Source organism: Enhydra lutris, unplaced genomic scaffold (genome assembly GCF_002288905.1).
Source record: "Enhydra lutris kenyoni isolate GAN:26980312 unplaced genomic scaffold, ASM228890v2 scaffoldscaffold6, whole genome shotgun sequence".
Taxonomy (NCBI): Eukaryota; Metazoa; Chordata; class Mammalia; order Carnivora; family Mustelidae; genus Enhydra; species Enhydra lutris.
In genome coordinates this window covers 4,627,106-4,645,313 of record NW_019154090.1, presented here as the reverse complement: position 1 = coordinate 4,645,313, position 18,208 = coordinate 4,627,106, and the positions used below count along the sequence as shown (strand labels likewise).

Sequence of the window (18,208 nt, the reverse complement as noted above, 5' to 3'; positions counted from 1 at the left end):
GTGTGAGGCGGGGCCTCAGGCTCCTATCCCCGCCCCCTAGGCCGGCCCCTCACCGCCAGCCTCTCGGCGCCGGCCGGGCCCCGCCCTCGCGGCGAAGGTGGCTGCCGAGGTGGGCGGGGAGGTCAGGTGACCCGGCCGGCGTCCCAAGATGGCGGCGGTATCGGCGCCCGAAAGGCCGAGGCACCATCCCGGCTGCTGAGGCGGGCCCCGCGCAGCTGGCAGCGGACGGGCCGGGCCGAGGGCTGGCGAGCGGACGGCCGCCGCCCCTGCGCGCTCCGCGGCCGGGGCTGAGCCGTGCGGCGGCGGCGCCGGGGGATGCTCGAGCTGGGCCCGGCCTCTCCCTCAACTTAGGGCGGCGGCGGGCCCGCGCCCCTGGCTCCCGGGCCATGGCGCTGAGGGAGCTCAAAGTGTGCCTGCTGGGGGTGAGTGACGGTGGGTCGGCCGCGGGTGGGCCGCGGGGGGCCGGGTAGGCCGGGGACCCAAGCGTGCCCAAGTCCTCTGCGCCCCTTCCCCCAGCCTCGGTGCAGGACCTGACCCGGGACCCTCCCTCCGGCCCCGGGGCCATCCTGCCCACCTTTCCGCCCCCTCCTGAGGGTCTTGCTGGCAGGAGGGACCCTTCCCGCGCCCCTTGCTGGTGCCCAGGGACTCTTCCCGCCCCCAGAGCGTAAAGCGCCTTCCCTGCCTCTCCACTGCATCTAGGTTGAGAGGAGTTCTAGTTTCCTCCTAAGGTACTGGAGAGAAGTTGGCCGAGTCTTCCGAAGTAAAACCAGTGGCAGGTCTTAAGGTTGCACAAGCAGAGTTTGTCTCCTTTCTCATTTGTTTGGAGTTTTGAACTTGTGGGATACCCATGATACTTCTCGTAGAGTTACTTTTTCGGGGGGATGTTCACATCAGGAAGCCCCCAAAAAGTAGTTGGAAGCTGCTGCTTCCTGTCTTGTCCGGACAGCTTTGCTTCTTCAGATCCTGCCTTCTCAAGTTGATGCTCTTTTGCCTGAGTTGCTGTTTTAAAGACTGGAAAAGATTCCAATAACTAGTCTTCCCCGTTCCCAAATAGGGCGGGGCCGTGATTTATCAGGGATTACTCAGAAATAATTCAAGAGTTCAGTTTACTTACACATATTAAAAAGCCAGTGTGTCACTTTTCCCACTAAGCAGAAACTTTGGGTTTTTCAAAGGGTTCATGTTAAAAACTGCAAAACCCCCGTCCTGTAGTACATTATGAAATCTAATTACTCCCACCGAATGTTTATGAAAACCTTCTTTGGGTCCCTTCACTTCTAAAAATTAGCATAGGAGATGATTTTTCTAAAATCCCGAGTTTCAGGCCCGAAGTCGTTTTCTTTGTCTGCATCCAGGTAAACTTAATTTGTATTCACCCGTCTCGTTCTTTTTCAGGATACAGGTGTAGGTAAATCGAGTATCGTGTGGCGGTTCGTGGAAGACAGTTTTGATCCAAACATCAACCCGACAATAGGGTAAGAGATTAAGTTTATTGAACTTATATCTAAAGATGTATTGGAAGTCCTTCCAGATTAAAAGGTTTGTTATGGGAGCGCCTGTGTGGCTCAGTGGGTTAAGCCTCTGCCTTCCGCTCAGGTCATGATCCCAGGGTCCTGGGATCGGAGCCCCATGTAGGGCTCTCTGCTCAGCAGGGAGCCTGCTTCCCTTCCTCTCTCTGCCTGCCTCTCTGCCTACCTGTGACCTCTCCTCTCTCTGTCAAATAAGTAAATAAAATACATTTTTTTAAATGTTTAAAAAAAAAGGTTTGTTATGGGAGTGAGGAGGCGTCGCCATTTTACATTCCCAGATGGTGGTTTCCATCATCTCTGGAATAACTTGAAAGCGTACAGTGAGGATTGGTTGTGTCTTAGGAAAGTTATTTTTTGATGTGTGAGGGGGAAACCTGAAAATATGAATGAAAGTTTTACTTAGTAGAGTGTATTTCAGTCTGTAAATATGAACAGCAATGACATCTTGAAATAAAGCAGAAGAAAACAAGTCCTGATACTCTTCTTTCAGGCGTTCAGCTAAAAGGTAGTTAGATGGTTTTCGTTTCTCCTGAAAAGTAGGAGGTATCTGTCACACTGGGAGGGCTGGCAAATGCAGATGTGGACGCCCAGGACAGAGCTGTGGGCCCCATCACCGCTGCTACCTGTCTGAACCCTTCTCATACATTCCTGCACGAGTAGTAATAATGAATTAATACGTTAATGTTGAAATTGACACTTTTTCTGGGTGTCTGGTTCTTGGGATAAATGAAATTGGTTATAGGTTTTTGACTATGAGAAAGTTTTTCAGTGGGGCACCTGCGTGGCTCAGTGGGTTAAGCGTCTGCCTTCGGCTCAGGTCATGATCTCAGGGTCCTGGGATCGAGCCCCGCATTGGGCTCTCTGCTCAGCAGGGAGCCTGCTTCCCCCCCCCCCCCCCGCCTGCCTCTCTGCCTACTTGTGATCTCTCTCTCTCTCTCTCTCTGTCAAATAAATAAATAAATTCTTTTAAAAAAAAGAAAAGAAAAAGTTTTTCAGGGTATTTAAGTATTGTAATACTAACACTTGCTCCGTGAGAAGTCGTGTTGTATAGGTTTCAGTACTGTGTTAGGCTTGGAAAATTAAATAGCCGCCGTGCTATAGTTACTGCACATCCTCCATCAAACGGTTTCTTCTGTTGAAAGAAAAATCCAGTTCTGCCCAGTAGTTTACAACATACACATTTGAAGCCATGGGGATGAAACCACCACTAACTTTCTGAAATTGAAATGCCTTTTGATAGCCTTCAAGAAAGAACTGGGGTATGTGCACGTTGTTAATACATGACCTCATGTGCCTCAGGCCCTGCCTACTGCCACCTGCCTGGGAAAGAGAAGGGACAGGAAGTGATAGCAAGTAGTGCTGGTGACTCAGTGAATGACACCCTTCACACCAGGTCTTAGCTGCAGACAGCTCAGAAAGACGAAAACCCCACCTTGGTTAAAAGTGCTCCCCGAGAGACGGCCAGAGAACAGGGCGGGGTATGGCCCTGGCAGCAGTGACGGTGACAGCCCACAGCCCTATCCGGGGTGTCCACAAACCTATTGCCAGCCCTCCCAATCTGACAGACGCTGCAGTTCCTCGCCTGGAGTCCCACCCTCTTCACCAGGTGGTCTTGGCTCACAGTTCCCAGGAAAGAGGAAGATGAGGCTTTCCCCAGTTTCCTTCCACTTTTCCTTGTTTCTTTTTTCTCAGCCTCAGTGGGTTTGTTCCTCCTGTGTGACCACGTCCTCACACACCTGAGCTTTGAAGGACCCTCCTCAACAGTTCCCCTTCTCTTCCCCTGCCCTGCCTTCTTGTCACAGCCTGCAAATTTGCTCCTCTTTTCCCTGCTCTACTAAGACAGTACCATTCCCCATGCCTGCCGCGCCAATGGTGGCACTCTTGGAAGAGCAGTCACTCCTTCCTCAACTACTGCTCCCTCTTCAACCCACTGTTGCCTCCATTCCACCCCCACCATTCCGCTAAAACCACCCTCCCTGTGTACCAGTTTCCAGCTCATTGCCAAAACGAAGGGCTTTATCTTCTTTCTTTATCCTTTGAGTGCCTTCTATATGTCAGATCCTAGACTGGGTGCTGGTGATTTAGACCACGGGTCAGCAAACTCTGGACCTTTGGCCCACCTCCTATTTTAATAAATAAAACTTCATAAAATCATAGTCACACTCGTTTATTCACATATTGTCTCCACTGCTCTCCACCTACAATGGCAGAGTTGCATAGTTGTGATGAAGGCCCTATGGCCCAGAAAGCTGAAAATACATTCTATTTGGCCCTTTTCAGAAAAAGTTGGCCAACCCATAATTTAGATAAACTTGGTTCCTGCCCTCATGGACCTTACCTACAATGAGGAAAGAAAAACATTCTAAAACTAATGTACGGGAAATTATTTACTTGACCTTTTTCTGTGCTGAGAAGGAGAAGCATGAGTGCTCTAAGAACACGTAACAGGCTCCTGGCCAAGGCCTGAAGGAATGGCTGATGCCTAAGGGAGACAGTGGAAGTGTAAAGCACTTGGAAGCCTTGACATTTAAATATTGAAAGATGAGTGGATTATACAGTCTATAACTTTAGCTGTGTTGGAAGGTGCATGGTAGTACCTCACTCTGGTTTTAATTTCCATGTCCCAAAGATGGAGGGAGGGCAGATGTGCAGAGGGAGGCTGGAGGGGCAGAATGGCTTAAATTTCCATTGTCCAAAGAAAGCTCCAATTTAAGTCCAGGCCAGATGACTCTTAGGGCCCGTGCTTCCCTCCACCCTGCCCAGTGTGACATATTTGGCCATTAGGGAAGACCATGAACATGGGAGGAGTGGCGAACTTAGGACAGAAGGAATGGACACCGAGTTCTGCAGGGGACAAGGTCCAAATCGTAGGTTGGAAATAAGGGCCTGGCCCTAAGGAGAAAGGCTGGAGAAGTTGACTTGAGACTACATTGCGCAGGTGAAGCTGAGTTGTGGGAGGGGATGAGAGCACTGATGGGAAACATGGGGAGCAGAACACAGCTGAGGAGGATATGCAAGACGAGCTTTGTGGGGGGTGGGGGGGTGGCAGCAGGAGAGGACAGTAAGGGAGAATTATCACGGAGGAAGAGAACTAGAGAAGACAAGAGTTTTGTCCCAACTCACCCTGTGGTGAATGATGTTGGAGCCTCCCCTGACCTCCAGGACCTGGCCCCTGTTGATTCACCAGCCTCCTGGTCACCCCTCCAACATAATCCTTTTCTACTGCCTCATAGTTCCTGCTGTCTGCTATGCTGCTCACTGCCATCACCACCCCCAACTAGTTAACTTCCACTCTTGAAAAACTTTCGATTACAATATTTTTCAAAGAGCAAAGATGTTTAATTTTGATAAAGTTCAATTTATCAATTTTTTTGTAGTTCATATTTTTTGTGTCCTATACGTCCAAAATCACAGATTTCTCCTGTGCTTTCTTTTAGAATTTTGATAGCTTTATGTTTTAAATTTTACTTTATGACCTATTTCTGCTAGCTTTAGTTTACCATGAGAGGGAATTCAGGGATCATTTTTTCGATGTGTCAGTGTAGTCATTACAGCAACATTTGTTAAGTTAATTCTGCATTTATTAAATTACCTTGATGCCTTTGTCAAAAATAAACTGATAAGTATTGTGGGTTTATTTCCGTTCCATTGATCTGTTTGTGTCTCCTTGTGCTGGTACGATAAACAGTCCTGATTCTTGTAGATTTATAGAAAGTCTTCAAATCAGGCAATATGTAGCCTCCCATTGTATGTATATTTTTCAAATCTGTTTGGCTTTTCTCAGTCCTTTGTATATATTTAAATTTTAGAATCACAATGACCAGTTTCTGAAAAAAAGCTGAAATTTTGATCGGGAATGTAGCAAATCTATTGATTAATTTGGGGAGAATTGGCAATATTGCATCTTATCCATAAACATGGTATACTTCTGTACTAATTTAGTTCTGATTTCTGTCAACAAAGTTTTTCGGTTGTCCCTGTACAGGCTTTTCACATATTTTGTTAAATTTATCCCCAAGTATTTCATGTTACTTAAGATTCATAGATGGAATTTTTTCATTTTAACTTTTAATTGTTGCTATTACATAGAATAAATTTGATTTTTACGTTTTGGCCTTGTGACTTTCTAAATTCAGTTAGTTCAGGCACCTTTCTCATAGATTCCTTGGGATTTCCTTAGGTGTACGATCATGTCCTATGTAATAAAGAGTTTTACATCTTCCTTTCCAATGTATATGTCTTTTATTTCTTTTACTTGACTGGTTATATTAGCTGGGACCTCCAGTACTTCGTTGAGAAATGGTAGGAGCAGATGTCCTTACTTTATTCCCTGTCTTTGAGTGGGAAGGATTAGGTCTTTTACCGAGGATTTTTCTAGGTGCCCACTATCAGGTTGAGAATATTCTCCTCTATCTCTAAATCAGTGAGATCTTTCAACAAGAATCGTGTTGAATTATGTAAGGTGGTTTTTGTTTTGTTTTTGTTTTTACGTCTTGTAAACTGTTCTTATGATTTTTCTTTTTAATCTTGAAAGAGTGAGTTACAGCAATTTATACTAAAATATTAAATGTGCTCCTAGGATAAATGTCACTTGGTTATTATGCATTATTTCATACATTATTGGGTTTGATTTATTAAAATTTTGCTAAGGATATTTGCATCCATGAAGTGGATAATTGTAGTTTTTTGTAACATCTTTATCTAGTTTTGTTATCAGAGCTTCATAAAATAAGTCTGGAGGTGTTTTCTTATCTTCTTTTTGGAAGAGTGTGGAATTGGTATTATTTCTTAAAGATTTGGTATAATTCACAAATGAAGCCATCTGAGCAAGGAGTTTTCTTTGTCAGAAAAATTTTAACTACAGATTCAATTTCTTTAATAGATACAGGCATATTCCCAAGTAAGCTTTGGCCGGTAGTGTCTTTCGATGAATTTGTCTATCGTATCTATTTTTTTAATTTATTGGCAGAAAATTCATTAAGTTTTTAATTATCCTTTTAATATCTTTAGGATATGTCCAGCTATATACGTTTATTAATTTTTTTTTTAAGATTTTATTTATTTATTTGACAGACAGAGATCACAAGTAGGCAGAGAGGCAGTCAGAGAGAGAGGAAGGGAAGCAGGCTCCCCGCTGAGCAGAGAGCCCGACGCGGGACTCGATCCCAGGACCCTGAGATCATGACCCGAGCCGAAGGCAGCGGCTTAACCCACTGAGCCACCCAGGCGCCCACGTTTATTAATTTTAATGATCTTCTCAAAGGACCAGTTTATTTCATTAAAATTTTCTATTTTCTATTTCATTGTTTTTTACTTTTATCTTTGTTTTCTTCTGCCCTCATTTGGCTTTTTGGCTTAATTTGTTCTTTCTTTTAAGCTTATTAACCTGGAAGTTTAGAATAGTGATTTTTTTAGGGCCTTTTTTTTCCTTATATGAGCATTTAGAACTATAAATTTCCCTGTTAAGTACTGGTTTAAGTAAATCCCACAAGATTTTAATACACCATATTTTCATTTTCATTTAGTTCAGAGTATTTATTTCCCTTGTGACTTGTTTGACCTGTTGGTTGTTGAAAAGTATTCTCTAAGCTCCAGTTATTCAGGGATTTTCCAGAAATTTTTTGATTATTGATTTCTACTTTAAATCTGTTCTGGTCAGAAAATATACTCACTATTATTTCAGACCTTTTACATTTGACATTTGTTTCATGGCCTCGAATATGGTCTTCGTGAATGTCCCACGTATATGAGAAAAGAACGTGTTCTATAAATGTTAAATTAGTCCGTCTGGTTAATAGCACTGTTCGTGTCTTCTGTACCTTTACTGATTTTTCCCCTCTCATTTGCAGTGACAGGAATGTTTGAAATCACCCTAATTGAGAATTTGTCTATTTCTCTTTTGTAGTTTGATCAATTTTTGTTCGTGTATTTTGAAGCTCTTATTATTGAGTGTTTCTACATGTGGCATTGTTATTTTTCTTGGTAACCTGATCCCTCACCATCACAAAATGCTTTTATCCTTGATAACAGCCCTGATTCTGAAATTCTACTTTGTCTCATATTAATACAGGCTCTTCAGCTCTCTGTTGATTAGTGTTTGCATATCTTTTCCCATCCATTTCCATTTAACCTATTTGTATCTATGTATTTGAAGGAGGTTTCTTGTAGACAGCATTATGGGTCCTGCTTTTACATTTAATCTGACAGTCCCTGCTTTTAAACTGGAGTGTGGAGACCTGTACTGTCCAGCACAGTTGCCAAAGCCACATGTGGCTATTCGAATTTAAGTTAAAATTAAAAATTCAGTTCCTCAGTCACACTAGCTATCTTTCAGTCCCCCTCTCAGAAAGCTATGTTACATAATACTGATTTAAACCATTTTTATTTATTACAAGTATCAACATGGTTTGGCTTAAATCTACCATCTTGCTATATTTTCGTATTTGGCCCATGTTAATGATTCCATTTCATCTTCACTGTTGGCTTGTTAGCTCCATTTCTTTGTTTTATTATTATAGTGGTTGCACTAGGATTTACAGTATACTTCTTTTTCAGTCTACTTTCAAATAATACACAATTTCACATATGGTACAAGAACCTTATGAGAGCATAGTTTCATTTTCCCTCTCGTCCTTTGTGCTATTAATGTCATGTTTTACTCCTGCATCTTATAAGATTCATAATACACTTTTTTTTTGGCCTTAGCCATTGATCCTTTAAAGAGACTATTGGTCTTTTTTTCTGGGTCCTTGTGCCAGTATCACAGTTTCTTTACTTCTGTATCTTTGTAATAAGTCTTAATGTCCAATGATGTGTCTTCTGTGCTGTTAAGAATGACTTGGCTTGGGACTCATGGGTGGCTCAGTTGGTTAAGCAGCTGCCTTCGGCTCAGGTCATGATCCCAGCGTCCTGGGATCGAGTCCCACATCCAGCTCCTTGCTCGGTAGGGAGCCTGCTTCTCCCTCTGCCCGCCATTCTGTATGCCTGTGCTCGCTCTCTCTCCCTCTCTGACAAATAAATAAAATCTTTAAAAAAAAAAAAAAAAAGAATGTCTTGGCTTGGGGCGCCTGGGTGGCTCAGTGGGTTAAAGCCTCTGCCTTCGGCTCAAGTCATGATCCCAGAGTCCTGGGATCGAGCCCCGCATTGGGCTCTCTGCTCAGCGGAGAGCCTGCTTCCTCCTCTCTCTCTGCCTGCTGCTCTACTTGTGATCTCTGTCAAATAAATAAATAAAATATTAAAAAAAAAAAGAATGTCTTGGCTTACATTTCCATATAAACTTTAAAAATCATCTTGTCCATTTTCACATATACCAACACACCAATTTCTACTGATTTTGATTGGCATTCCACTGAATTTATAGATTGGTTTGGAAAGAAATGTCATCTTTATGATATTGAATTTTCTAATATATGACCTTTGATTATGCTTCCATTTATTAGACAAGCTTCTTTATTTTCTCTCAGTATTTTTTTCTACTTCTCTGTATAGTGGATTTATACATTTTTTCCTTCGATTTATACTAAGGGGTTTGATGTTTCAAAGCAATTTTATGCTATTAAAATACTGCGTGGTATTGTTTTGAAATGTATTTATTTCTCATCCTAAACTATTTCTTTTCTTATTGAATCGAGTAGGAGCTCCTGTACAGTATTGAATAGAAATGTGGCGCTGGGTGTTCTTATCTTACTCTAATCTTAGTGGGAAAGCTTTCACTGTCATACCATTAAATTAAATGTTTGCTGTAGGTTTTTTGAACATATCCCTTATCACATTACAGGGTGTCCTTCTTTTCATCATTTTGCTGGGATTTTTTTTTTTCTTACATGAATAAGGGTAGGATTTATCAAAAGATTTTTTTACATCTACTCAGTTAGTCATGCAATTACTCTCTTTATGCTGTTAATATGGTATATTACACTGTTGAATTTTCATGGAATAAACCCACTTTGATTGTGACGTATTCTTTTAGTAATCACTGTTTTTAGTTTGCTGGTTTCTAGGATTTTTGTGTCTGTTTATAAGTAAGATTGTCATGCAATAATCCCTTTTGTAATGTACATGCAGGTTCGGTGTCAGGTTTTGCTTCCCTTGGAAATGAGTTGGGAAACACCTCGGTGCGAGGGTTTGTATAAAATTGGTCTTATTTCTTAAGTGATTAGTAGAATTCATCAGTGATGCTGTCTGAGCTTTGTATTGTCCTTGTGGTATGGAGCTTGGGAGTCCATTTCTTTTCATAGTTGTAAGATTATTCATTTACAGATTTTCTATTTCTTCTTATATTGGTTTTGATAGATTGTGGGCTTTTGTGGGGTTTTTTTTTTTTTAAGGTTTTTGACTCTTTCATATACGTTTTCCAGTTGGTGTAAAGAAAAGATTCTAAACTGATACCCCTTTTGCATTTCTGACATTAGTTTTGCCTCTAATCAGCTCTACAGTATGTCTACTTTCCAATTCATTAATTTCTGCTCCTATCTTGATTGTTTCTGTCCTGTTCAATGTGCTGTTCTTTCTTAAGATAGATGATCATATCATTGATTTCCAGTCTCTATTATTTTCACTTGTATTCCTTATATTTTTAAAACCTTAACGATGGCTCTTACTGATTCCAACAAATTTTTATATGTCATAATTTCATTATCATTCATTTCAGAATATTTTCCACTTCCTATTAAGATAACATCCTTGACCCAGCTGTCACTCAGATGTGTGTTTCTCAGTTTTCAAGTACAAGGAGGCTCCCAGTTAACTCTGTGTTACTGATTGCTGACACAGTTATATTGAGGTGACAGAGCATATTTTGCATGATTTAAATCCTTTAAAACGTGGTACAGTTTACTGTGTGGCACAGCATATGTCAATTTTGGTAAATATTCAGTATGTGTTTGAAAAGTTTTTGTATATTCTGCACCTGTTCTGTGAATGGAGTTTGGTCAAGTTTATTGATCACGTTGTTTGTTCGTTCTTTCTGTTCCTTGTTAGTTGTTTTCATCTGCCTGAACCCATCAGTTACTGAGCGAAGTGGGCTAGAATCCCCGCCGTGGCTATGTATTTGTTTACCCTTTGCGTTCAGCTTCATTTTATCAATGCCACAGCTCCATGCAGTGTCTACAAATTTAGAATTTTATATCTTAAGATGATGCAAACTTTCTAGCATCCTGAAATGTACTCTTTTAAGTTCTAGGGTACATTTTGCCTTGAAATCTGATTTGTCTGTTATCAATATAACAGCATTATTTCCTTCAGTTGGTATTTGCATGGTGTGTATTTTCTCATCCTTTTGTTTTTCAACCCTTCTGTATCTTTATATTCTTTTATATTCAAAGTGGGGCTCTTACAAGCAGCTTATGATTTGATTCTGTTGAAATATGCTACAATAACCCAACACCCTAATCAAAATCCAGAAATTTCCATCACCTCAGAAAGTTCTTCCGATGAGTCCCACTCCCCATAAGCAACCACTGTGGTGATCTCATTCACTATAGCTTACTTGGCCTGTTCTTGAATTACACATAAATGACATAAATGCTATCTGGTTTCTTCTCCGTAAAACAATGTTTTAGAGTTTCAGCCATGTTGTTGCATGTACTATAGTCCCCCCCACCCCAGTTTTTTAATTGGTGAATAATTTTCTCTTGTGTGAGTAGATCACAATTTATCTCTTCTGGTTATGGATGTCCCTGTCATTTTCAGGTTTTGGGTATTGTGAATATAGATACTGTGAACTTTCTTTTATAAGTCTTTGTATGGACATAGGTCTTCATTTCCTTTTGGGTAAATAGCTAGGTTTAGAATTTCTAATTTGTAGGATAAGTGGACATATAATTTCATAAGTTTCCAGACAGCTGTCCAGAGTGGTTGTATCATCTTACCCTCCTGCTGTGATGTGTAGAATTCCAGTTGCTCCACATTCTCACCAGTATTTATCTGTCTTTTAACTTTACTTGTCCTACTGGGTACAAACTGGTATCACATTGTGCTTTTAGTCTGTATTTCCCAGATGACTGAGAATGTTAAGAACCTTTGAGTATTCTTTTTTACACTCATATCTTTCATGAAGTCCCTCTTCAAGTCTTTTGTCCATTTTCATCTGGACTTTGTCTTACTTTTTAAACGATTTGTGGGGATTCTTTATAGTACCACCATACAACAAATACAGCTCTTTTGTCAGATATATTTACCCCATATATTTTCTTCCATTCTTTGGTTTGCCTTTTCATTTCCTTAATGATGCCTTCTGACGAAAAGAAGTTTTAATTTTATTGAAGTCCATGCTGTCAATTTTGTCTTTTCTGATTCATGCTTTTTTGGTCCTCTCTGAGAAGGCTTTCCGTGTCGCAAAGTCTCGCGACATTCTTCTATGTTTTCTTCATAGTTTTAGCTTTACATTTAGTTCTTCAATCTGTCTCAAATTAATTTTTCTGTATTGTGAGACAGAGGTAAGGTGCAGTATGTTCCCATGTGATTATGCAGTTGTCCCAACATCATTTGTTGAAAAGACTTTCTTCTCTGCATTGAGAAGCCTTGGCACCTTAGTCAAAAATTATAACATTGAAAAAAATTGTAATTTTGAGTCTTCTGGGCTGTGCACTAGAATGGTTTCTGCTTCCATTAACAGCTCTCTTCATTATTTCATGGGTTTAGGTGGGGGAGTCTTAAAAGTATTTTTGTCAAAATTTTTTAATATTAATCCTTTTTAAACTAGTGTTAATGGAATTGTATTTTTTCATTTTGTTTACAACTGTGTGGTACCTGTCTATGGAAGTACTGCTGATTTTTGTGTATCGACCTTATACACTGTAATCCTATTTAAATTCATTTATTCTAGGAGTTGTCTTGTAGATTCCTTGGGATTTTCTACATACATCATTATGTTGTCTGAAAGTAAAGACAGTGTGCATCCTTTCCTTTTAGTTTTTTTCCATACCTTGCTGCACAGGCTAGGATTTCCAGTACATTTTGAATGAAGTAGTGACCAACACCCTTACGTTTTCACAATCTTATCGGAGATCGTTCAACATCACACTGTTAAGTTTGGTATTGGTTGTAGGTCGTCAATTATTAAGATGAGGAAGTTTCCTTCTATTTATAGTTTGCTGAATGTTTTTATTAAGAATGGGTCTTGAGGAACGCCTGGGTGGCTCAGCCGTTAAGCGTCTGCCTTGGGCTCAAGTCATGACCCACAGTTCTGGGATCGATCAAGCCGTGCGTGGGTCAGCGGGGAGCCTGCTTTTCCCTCTCCCACTCCCCCTGCTGTATTCCCTCTCTTGCTGTGTGTCTCTCTCTCAAATAAATAAGTAAAATCTTAAAAAAAAAAAAAATAGGTCTTGAGTTTTACCTTAACTTTTTTCTACATTTTTTGGTAAGATTTTATTTATTTTAGAGAAAGAGCATGGGTGGGGGGTGGTTTGAGGGCCAGAGGGAGAGAGAAGCTCAAGCAGACTCCAGGGTGAGCACAGAGCCCAACACAGTGCTGGGTCTCATGACCCTGAGATTATGATCTGAGCCAAAACCAAGAGTCAGACACTCAACCAGCTACAACACCCAGGTGCCCCATTCTGCATATTTAGATGATAACCTGGTGTTCTCCTTTTTTTCTATTAATATGATGGATAATTGTATTAGTTATACATTATTAAGTAAGAAATCATCCCAGTGCTTAGCCTCTGGCAGCAACAAATATTATCTAGTCTTTCTGTGACCAGGAACCTGAGTGGCTTAGCTGATGATGGTTCTCGCTCTGGCTCTCATGGTGTTGGGAGTCAGGATGTCAGTTGGGGCCGCTGTCAAGTGAAGGCTTGACTGGGGCTAAAGGATCTGCTTCCAGGATGGTTCACTCACAAGGCTGCTGGCTGGAGGCCTCAGTTCCTCCAGCCTTTACCACAGGAGCGTCTCGGTCCTCACAAGGCAGCCAACTTGCAGGGCAGGCGGTCCGAGAGCAGGGAGGGTCTGCAGTGTCTTCTGTGGTCTACTTGGGAGCAGCCACCATGACTTTTGTTGAGTAGGGGGGTAACTGAGACACCAATCCCGGACACGCACCGTGCAGAGTACAGCAGCACTCCTGAAGGGAGGCACATCGGAAGAAGGAAGTTCGCAGGTCTCGTAGCCACCACAGACGCGCTAAGTGAACTTCACAAGTGCAGCCATCCTTGATGGAGCCAAACATGAGTCAACATCAGAGAAACCGAAACTGAGAATACCGTTCTACAACACAGCAGGCTGGCCGTCTTCAAAAGTCGAAAGAGTCGAGGAAAGACCCAAGAAGCTGATCCAGATTAACGGAGACTAAAGAGTCATGACAACTAAATACAGCATGTGATTTTGAACTGAATGTTTTACCAAAAAGGCGATCACCGGAACAGCTGGTGAAACTCACGTGGGTTCTGAGAAATAAATGGTAGTAACGTGTCCATGTTAATTTCGTGATTTTTATGGTCTTGTTCTGCTATATGTAGGAGCGTATTCTGGCTGTTAGGAAATGTCCACTAACCTTCAGAGGTAATGAGGCAGCTTATTGTCCCATGGTTCAGGATAAATTAATTCTGTGCTTAGAAGTTTTCTCTAAATTGGAGGCTGTTTAAAAAAAAATTTTTTTAACGGTGGTTATTATACTGCATTACAAAACAATGGGCTTTTTTCCCTGACGTTATTACAAGACAACTGGCTATTTGATGTAAAACGTGGTAACATTGTATTGTTGGTGCCATCTTCACCTTCCACGGGCTCTGAGAGCCCAGGCCACCTTACTCTCCCTAAACACAGGAGCCTCACTTTGGCCAGCCTCCCTCTGGGCCATTCTGCCTCTCCAGCTGAAGGGCCCACCGAGTAGCAACTTTGAGATTAAGGAATTATTCACCACAGGAAAACAAGGAGGAAGAGCAAAAATAATTTCTTTTTATTTTACACACATAGTACTGTTCCCATGGCTCTTCATTCCCTCCGGTAGAAGTGAGTTTTCACTGATGTCATTCATTTCCCTTTGGCCCAAAGAACTTTGTAGTATTTCATGTGTTTCGAGCTACTGGTGACAGATTCCCGCAGTTTTCATTTGTCAGAAAATGTCATGTCTATACGGCATTCTCACATCTGAAGACAGTTTTTGCTGGAGAACAGATTTCTGGGCTGATCGTTGTCATCGTATACCATAATGATTCGGTATTGGTGCATATCGTGACAGGATCCCGCAGTAGGTTTAGTTAACACCTCTTACCACACATAGCTACAAAAGCTTTTTTTCTTGAGATGCGAACTTTTAAGTTACTTGCTGAGCAACCTTCCGATATGCAGGAGAGTGTTAGTGACTGTAATACCGTGCTGCTCGTTGCCTTGTCAAGATGGGTAAAGGTGGTCAGAAGGTACAGACTCCCAGCTGTAAGTCCTGGGGATGTCATGTACAGGTTTTTCTACCCAAAATATGATGCATCTTTTTCTTTGGCTGCTTTTAAGATCTACTATCTTTTGAGGCACCTGGATGGTGCAGTAAGTTAAGCGTCCAGCTCTCGGTTCCCGCTGGAGTCATGATCTTAGGGTCATGAGATCAAGCCCCGTATCAGGCTCTGTGCTCAGCAGGGAGTCTGCCTGAGATTCTTTCCCCGTCCTTCTCCCTCCACCTCTGCTCCTCCCTCCACTTGCACGTGCTCCCTCTTCCTTCCTCCCTCCTCCTCTCACTCTCTGTCTTTCTCTCTCTCTAAAATAAATAAAATCCTTTAAAAAAATCTGCAATGTTTTGTTTTCAGTTTACTCTAATAGGAGGTGCATAGTATACTCTAGGTTCAATGGATTGGAGTTTTCTTGGATCAAAAATCAGATTATCTGGGACCTATGTTTCATCTCCCCCGTTCTTGCACTCTGTCGGTGGGATTCCAGTTTACAGATAGGAAGTTGTTAGGTACTGTCTCACAGATGGCTGAATCCTGGGGTTTCTGGGCAGAGGGCACTTCCATCCTTTCCCCCCCCCTCATCTGTCCTTAAGTTCAGTTGCTCCTCTCTTCTGTCTCTTAAGTACATCTAGTATATTTTTTTCCACTCAGATACCATCCTTCTAGAATTTCATATGATTCCTTTTTTATATTTTACATGCTTCGATTTCCCATCTGTTCACTCAATATGACTCTTTTTCTTTAAGTCATGATTATATTTGTAGTAGCTTCTTTAAACTGTGTGTCTGCTGATGCCAACATCTGGATCCGCTCAGGGTCTGTTGCTCTTTACTCTTTTTCTCTTGACCTTGGGTCCCGTTTCTTTGCCTGTGTAGCATTTCTTCCCGGGTACTGGGCACCGCGGAAGACAGGTTGCAGAGATCTTAGACTCTCTTCTCTTCGGCCGAGGAGTGCTGAGTTTTTTTAGCAGAAAGTTAAATTAGGAAGCTTGTTTTCACACTTTGTTAAGACGGTTCTGTCGGAGTGTCACCGTTAGCCTCGTGGCACATGCTTGTTCCCAGGACGTTATCTTTTCGTCTAAGGTCTTACCTCTGGATTTTCATTCAGTGTGTTCCCCGGACCCTTTCAGGCTGGCGGGATTCAGACTTGGCGCTCTTGCCTGAACCTGCAGCAGCTGAAGCGGCGCCCGGCGTTTCCCTCCAGCCGCTTGCGCTCGTGGCTGTCCGGCGGCTCCCCGTGTGCGAAGTTTGGGTGCCAGCTGTGGCGTCGCGGTGAGTGTGCGGATAGACTGAAGGCGTCTCCCCTGCGGCTCCTTCCTGCCCAGGCTTCCCCTGGCTTTCCCGCCGCACCGGCAGCCTTGCCTGTCGTCCCTCAGCCAGGAGGCCAGCTGTCCTCTGGGCCCGGTTACCAGGGTGACTCCGGCACAGCGGCCGCCACCGCAGCCGGACTCACAGCTCCCCAGCGAGACTTTTAATTGGAGTATTTATTTTACTTTTCTTACAGTTACTGATGTCTTTTTGTCTAAACCTACAGTTTTACACTTTGTTTTTATTTACCCTGACCTGTGTTCTTTTCAGTTGAATTTTGTTTGTAATGCTGTGTTTCTCCCTGTTGTTATCTTGGTAATTATAGATTCTTTTGTTATTCTTTAAGCGTTTACTCTAGAAATTACCTTATGCATCCTTGACTTACTTGAGTCTAATATAAATTACTTATACCGCATTCCAGCAATGCAAGGTTCTCAAATCTAATTCTCTGCTTCCCGCCTTTTATGCTCCTACAGTATATTTTAATTCTAGATCTCACAGGACATTCATTATTGTTACACAGTGAACTTTCCCGTCGATTTCCTGCCTGTGTTTACTCTCTGCAGTGCCTTACGTTCCTGCCTGCATTTCTCACCTTCTATCGGGGATAACTTACTTGGTTCTGAAGAACAACACCATTTTGTATTTCCTTTAGTACACGCTTCTGGTGCAGGGTTGTCTATCTGAAAATGTCTGAGTTTTATCTTATTATTGAGCTTTTATTTACATGAGATCAGATGTGTAGCTCTGTGAATGTTTACCTTGTGCTTGTTTATGTGCAGCAAGACCCAGAACCCCTCGGTTCCCTCAGCTGCCTCACCGGCCCAGCCTGCGTTCTGACTTCTGTCCCCAGAGTGCCCGCGTGTGTTAAGACTTCTTACGAACGAGTCTCGTTATATGTACTCGTGCGTGCTGCCTTCTTTGCTCAAAACAGTTAATGAGATTTATCCCTGTTTTTGCTTTTATCAGGAGTTTGTTCCTTCTTACTGTTGACTAGCATTCTGCTGTGAGACGACGCCACAGTTTGCTTATCTGGTCGGTCTCCCGTTGGTGGACTTTACATGGAGTCCAGTTCTGAGCTCTGCCGAATAAGGACGCTCTGAATTGTCCCACACAGTTCTTTCCGTGGGTGTATCGCTGTGTTACTGTTGAGCACATGCCTGAGGTAGAATTTCTGGTTAATAGGCATATTTGTTACCTATCTTGGTGTCACAGATTACCCTTTAGATTATCAGCTTAAAAACACAATGAACAAGTATTACGTCTCACGGTTTTCAGGCGTCAGGAATTGAGGAGCAGCTTAGTGGGGTGACTGGCTCTTGCCATCCAGAGCTCTCCACAGGACTGCTGGAGTGTCCCCGCAACACGAGAGCTGTCATCCTCAGAATGAGGAGTCCGCAAGAGCCCAAGATAGAAGCCACTGTGTCTTTATGACCTCACCTGTCATTTCCATCATGTCCTCTTGGTTACCCAGATCAGCCCTGTTCACTGTGGGAGTGGACTGCACAAGGACATCAGTGCCAGGAGTCAGGACCCTTGGGACTGTCTTGGATGCTGGCTACCACGATAGGTTTAAAGGCATGTTTAGGGGTGCCTAGGTGGCTCATTCGGTGACGCATCTGCCTTCAGCTCAGGTCATGATCCAGGAGTCCTGGGGTCAAGCCCCGCATTGAGCACCCTGCTCAGCGGGGAGTCTGCCTCTCCCTCTCCCTCTGCTCCTCCCCCGGCTCACACCCTCCTGCATGCGTGCATGCTCTCTCTCTCTCTCTCTCTCTGTCTCTCATTCACTTGCTCTCTCTACCTCAAATAAAATCTTTTTGAGAACTAAATAAATGAAAGCATGTTTAACTGTTGAAGAGATCACTGTCCTAACCTAAGCGTTTGCACCTGCTCCTCCCTCCCCACCAGCACGAGAGGTTCCCGCACTGCACACCCTCCCTGATGGTTGTTTTTAATTCTAGCAGGTCGTAATCATGTGTGAGGTTGGTTTTCACCA

The 18,208-nt window shown here is 42.6% G+C and overlaps 1 protein-coding gene across 1 annotated transcript in view; it reads left to right on the top strand.

Moving 5' to 3' along the window:
- The first annotated feature begins 207 nt into the window (after nucleotides 1-207).
- LOC111141383 (RAB22A, member RAS oncogene family) overlaps nucleotides 208-18,208 on the top strand; it is a 56,136-nt gene continuing 38,135 nt past the window's right edge. The window contains exons 1-2 of the mRNA XM_022493886.1: nucleotides 208-422; nucleotides 1,396-1,475. Of these exons, the coding sequence (XP_022349594.1) occupies nucleotides 387-422; nucleotides 1,396-1,475 (116 nt within the window). The 5' untranslated portion in view covers nucleotides 208-386. The remainder of the gene's footprint in view (nucleotides 423-1,395; nucleotides 1,476-18,208) is intronic.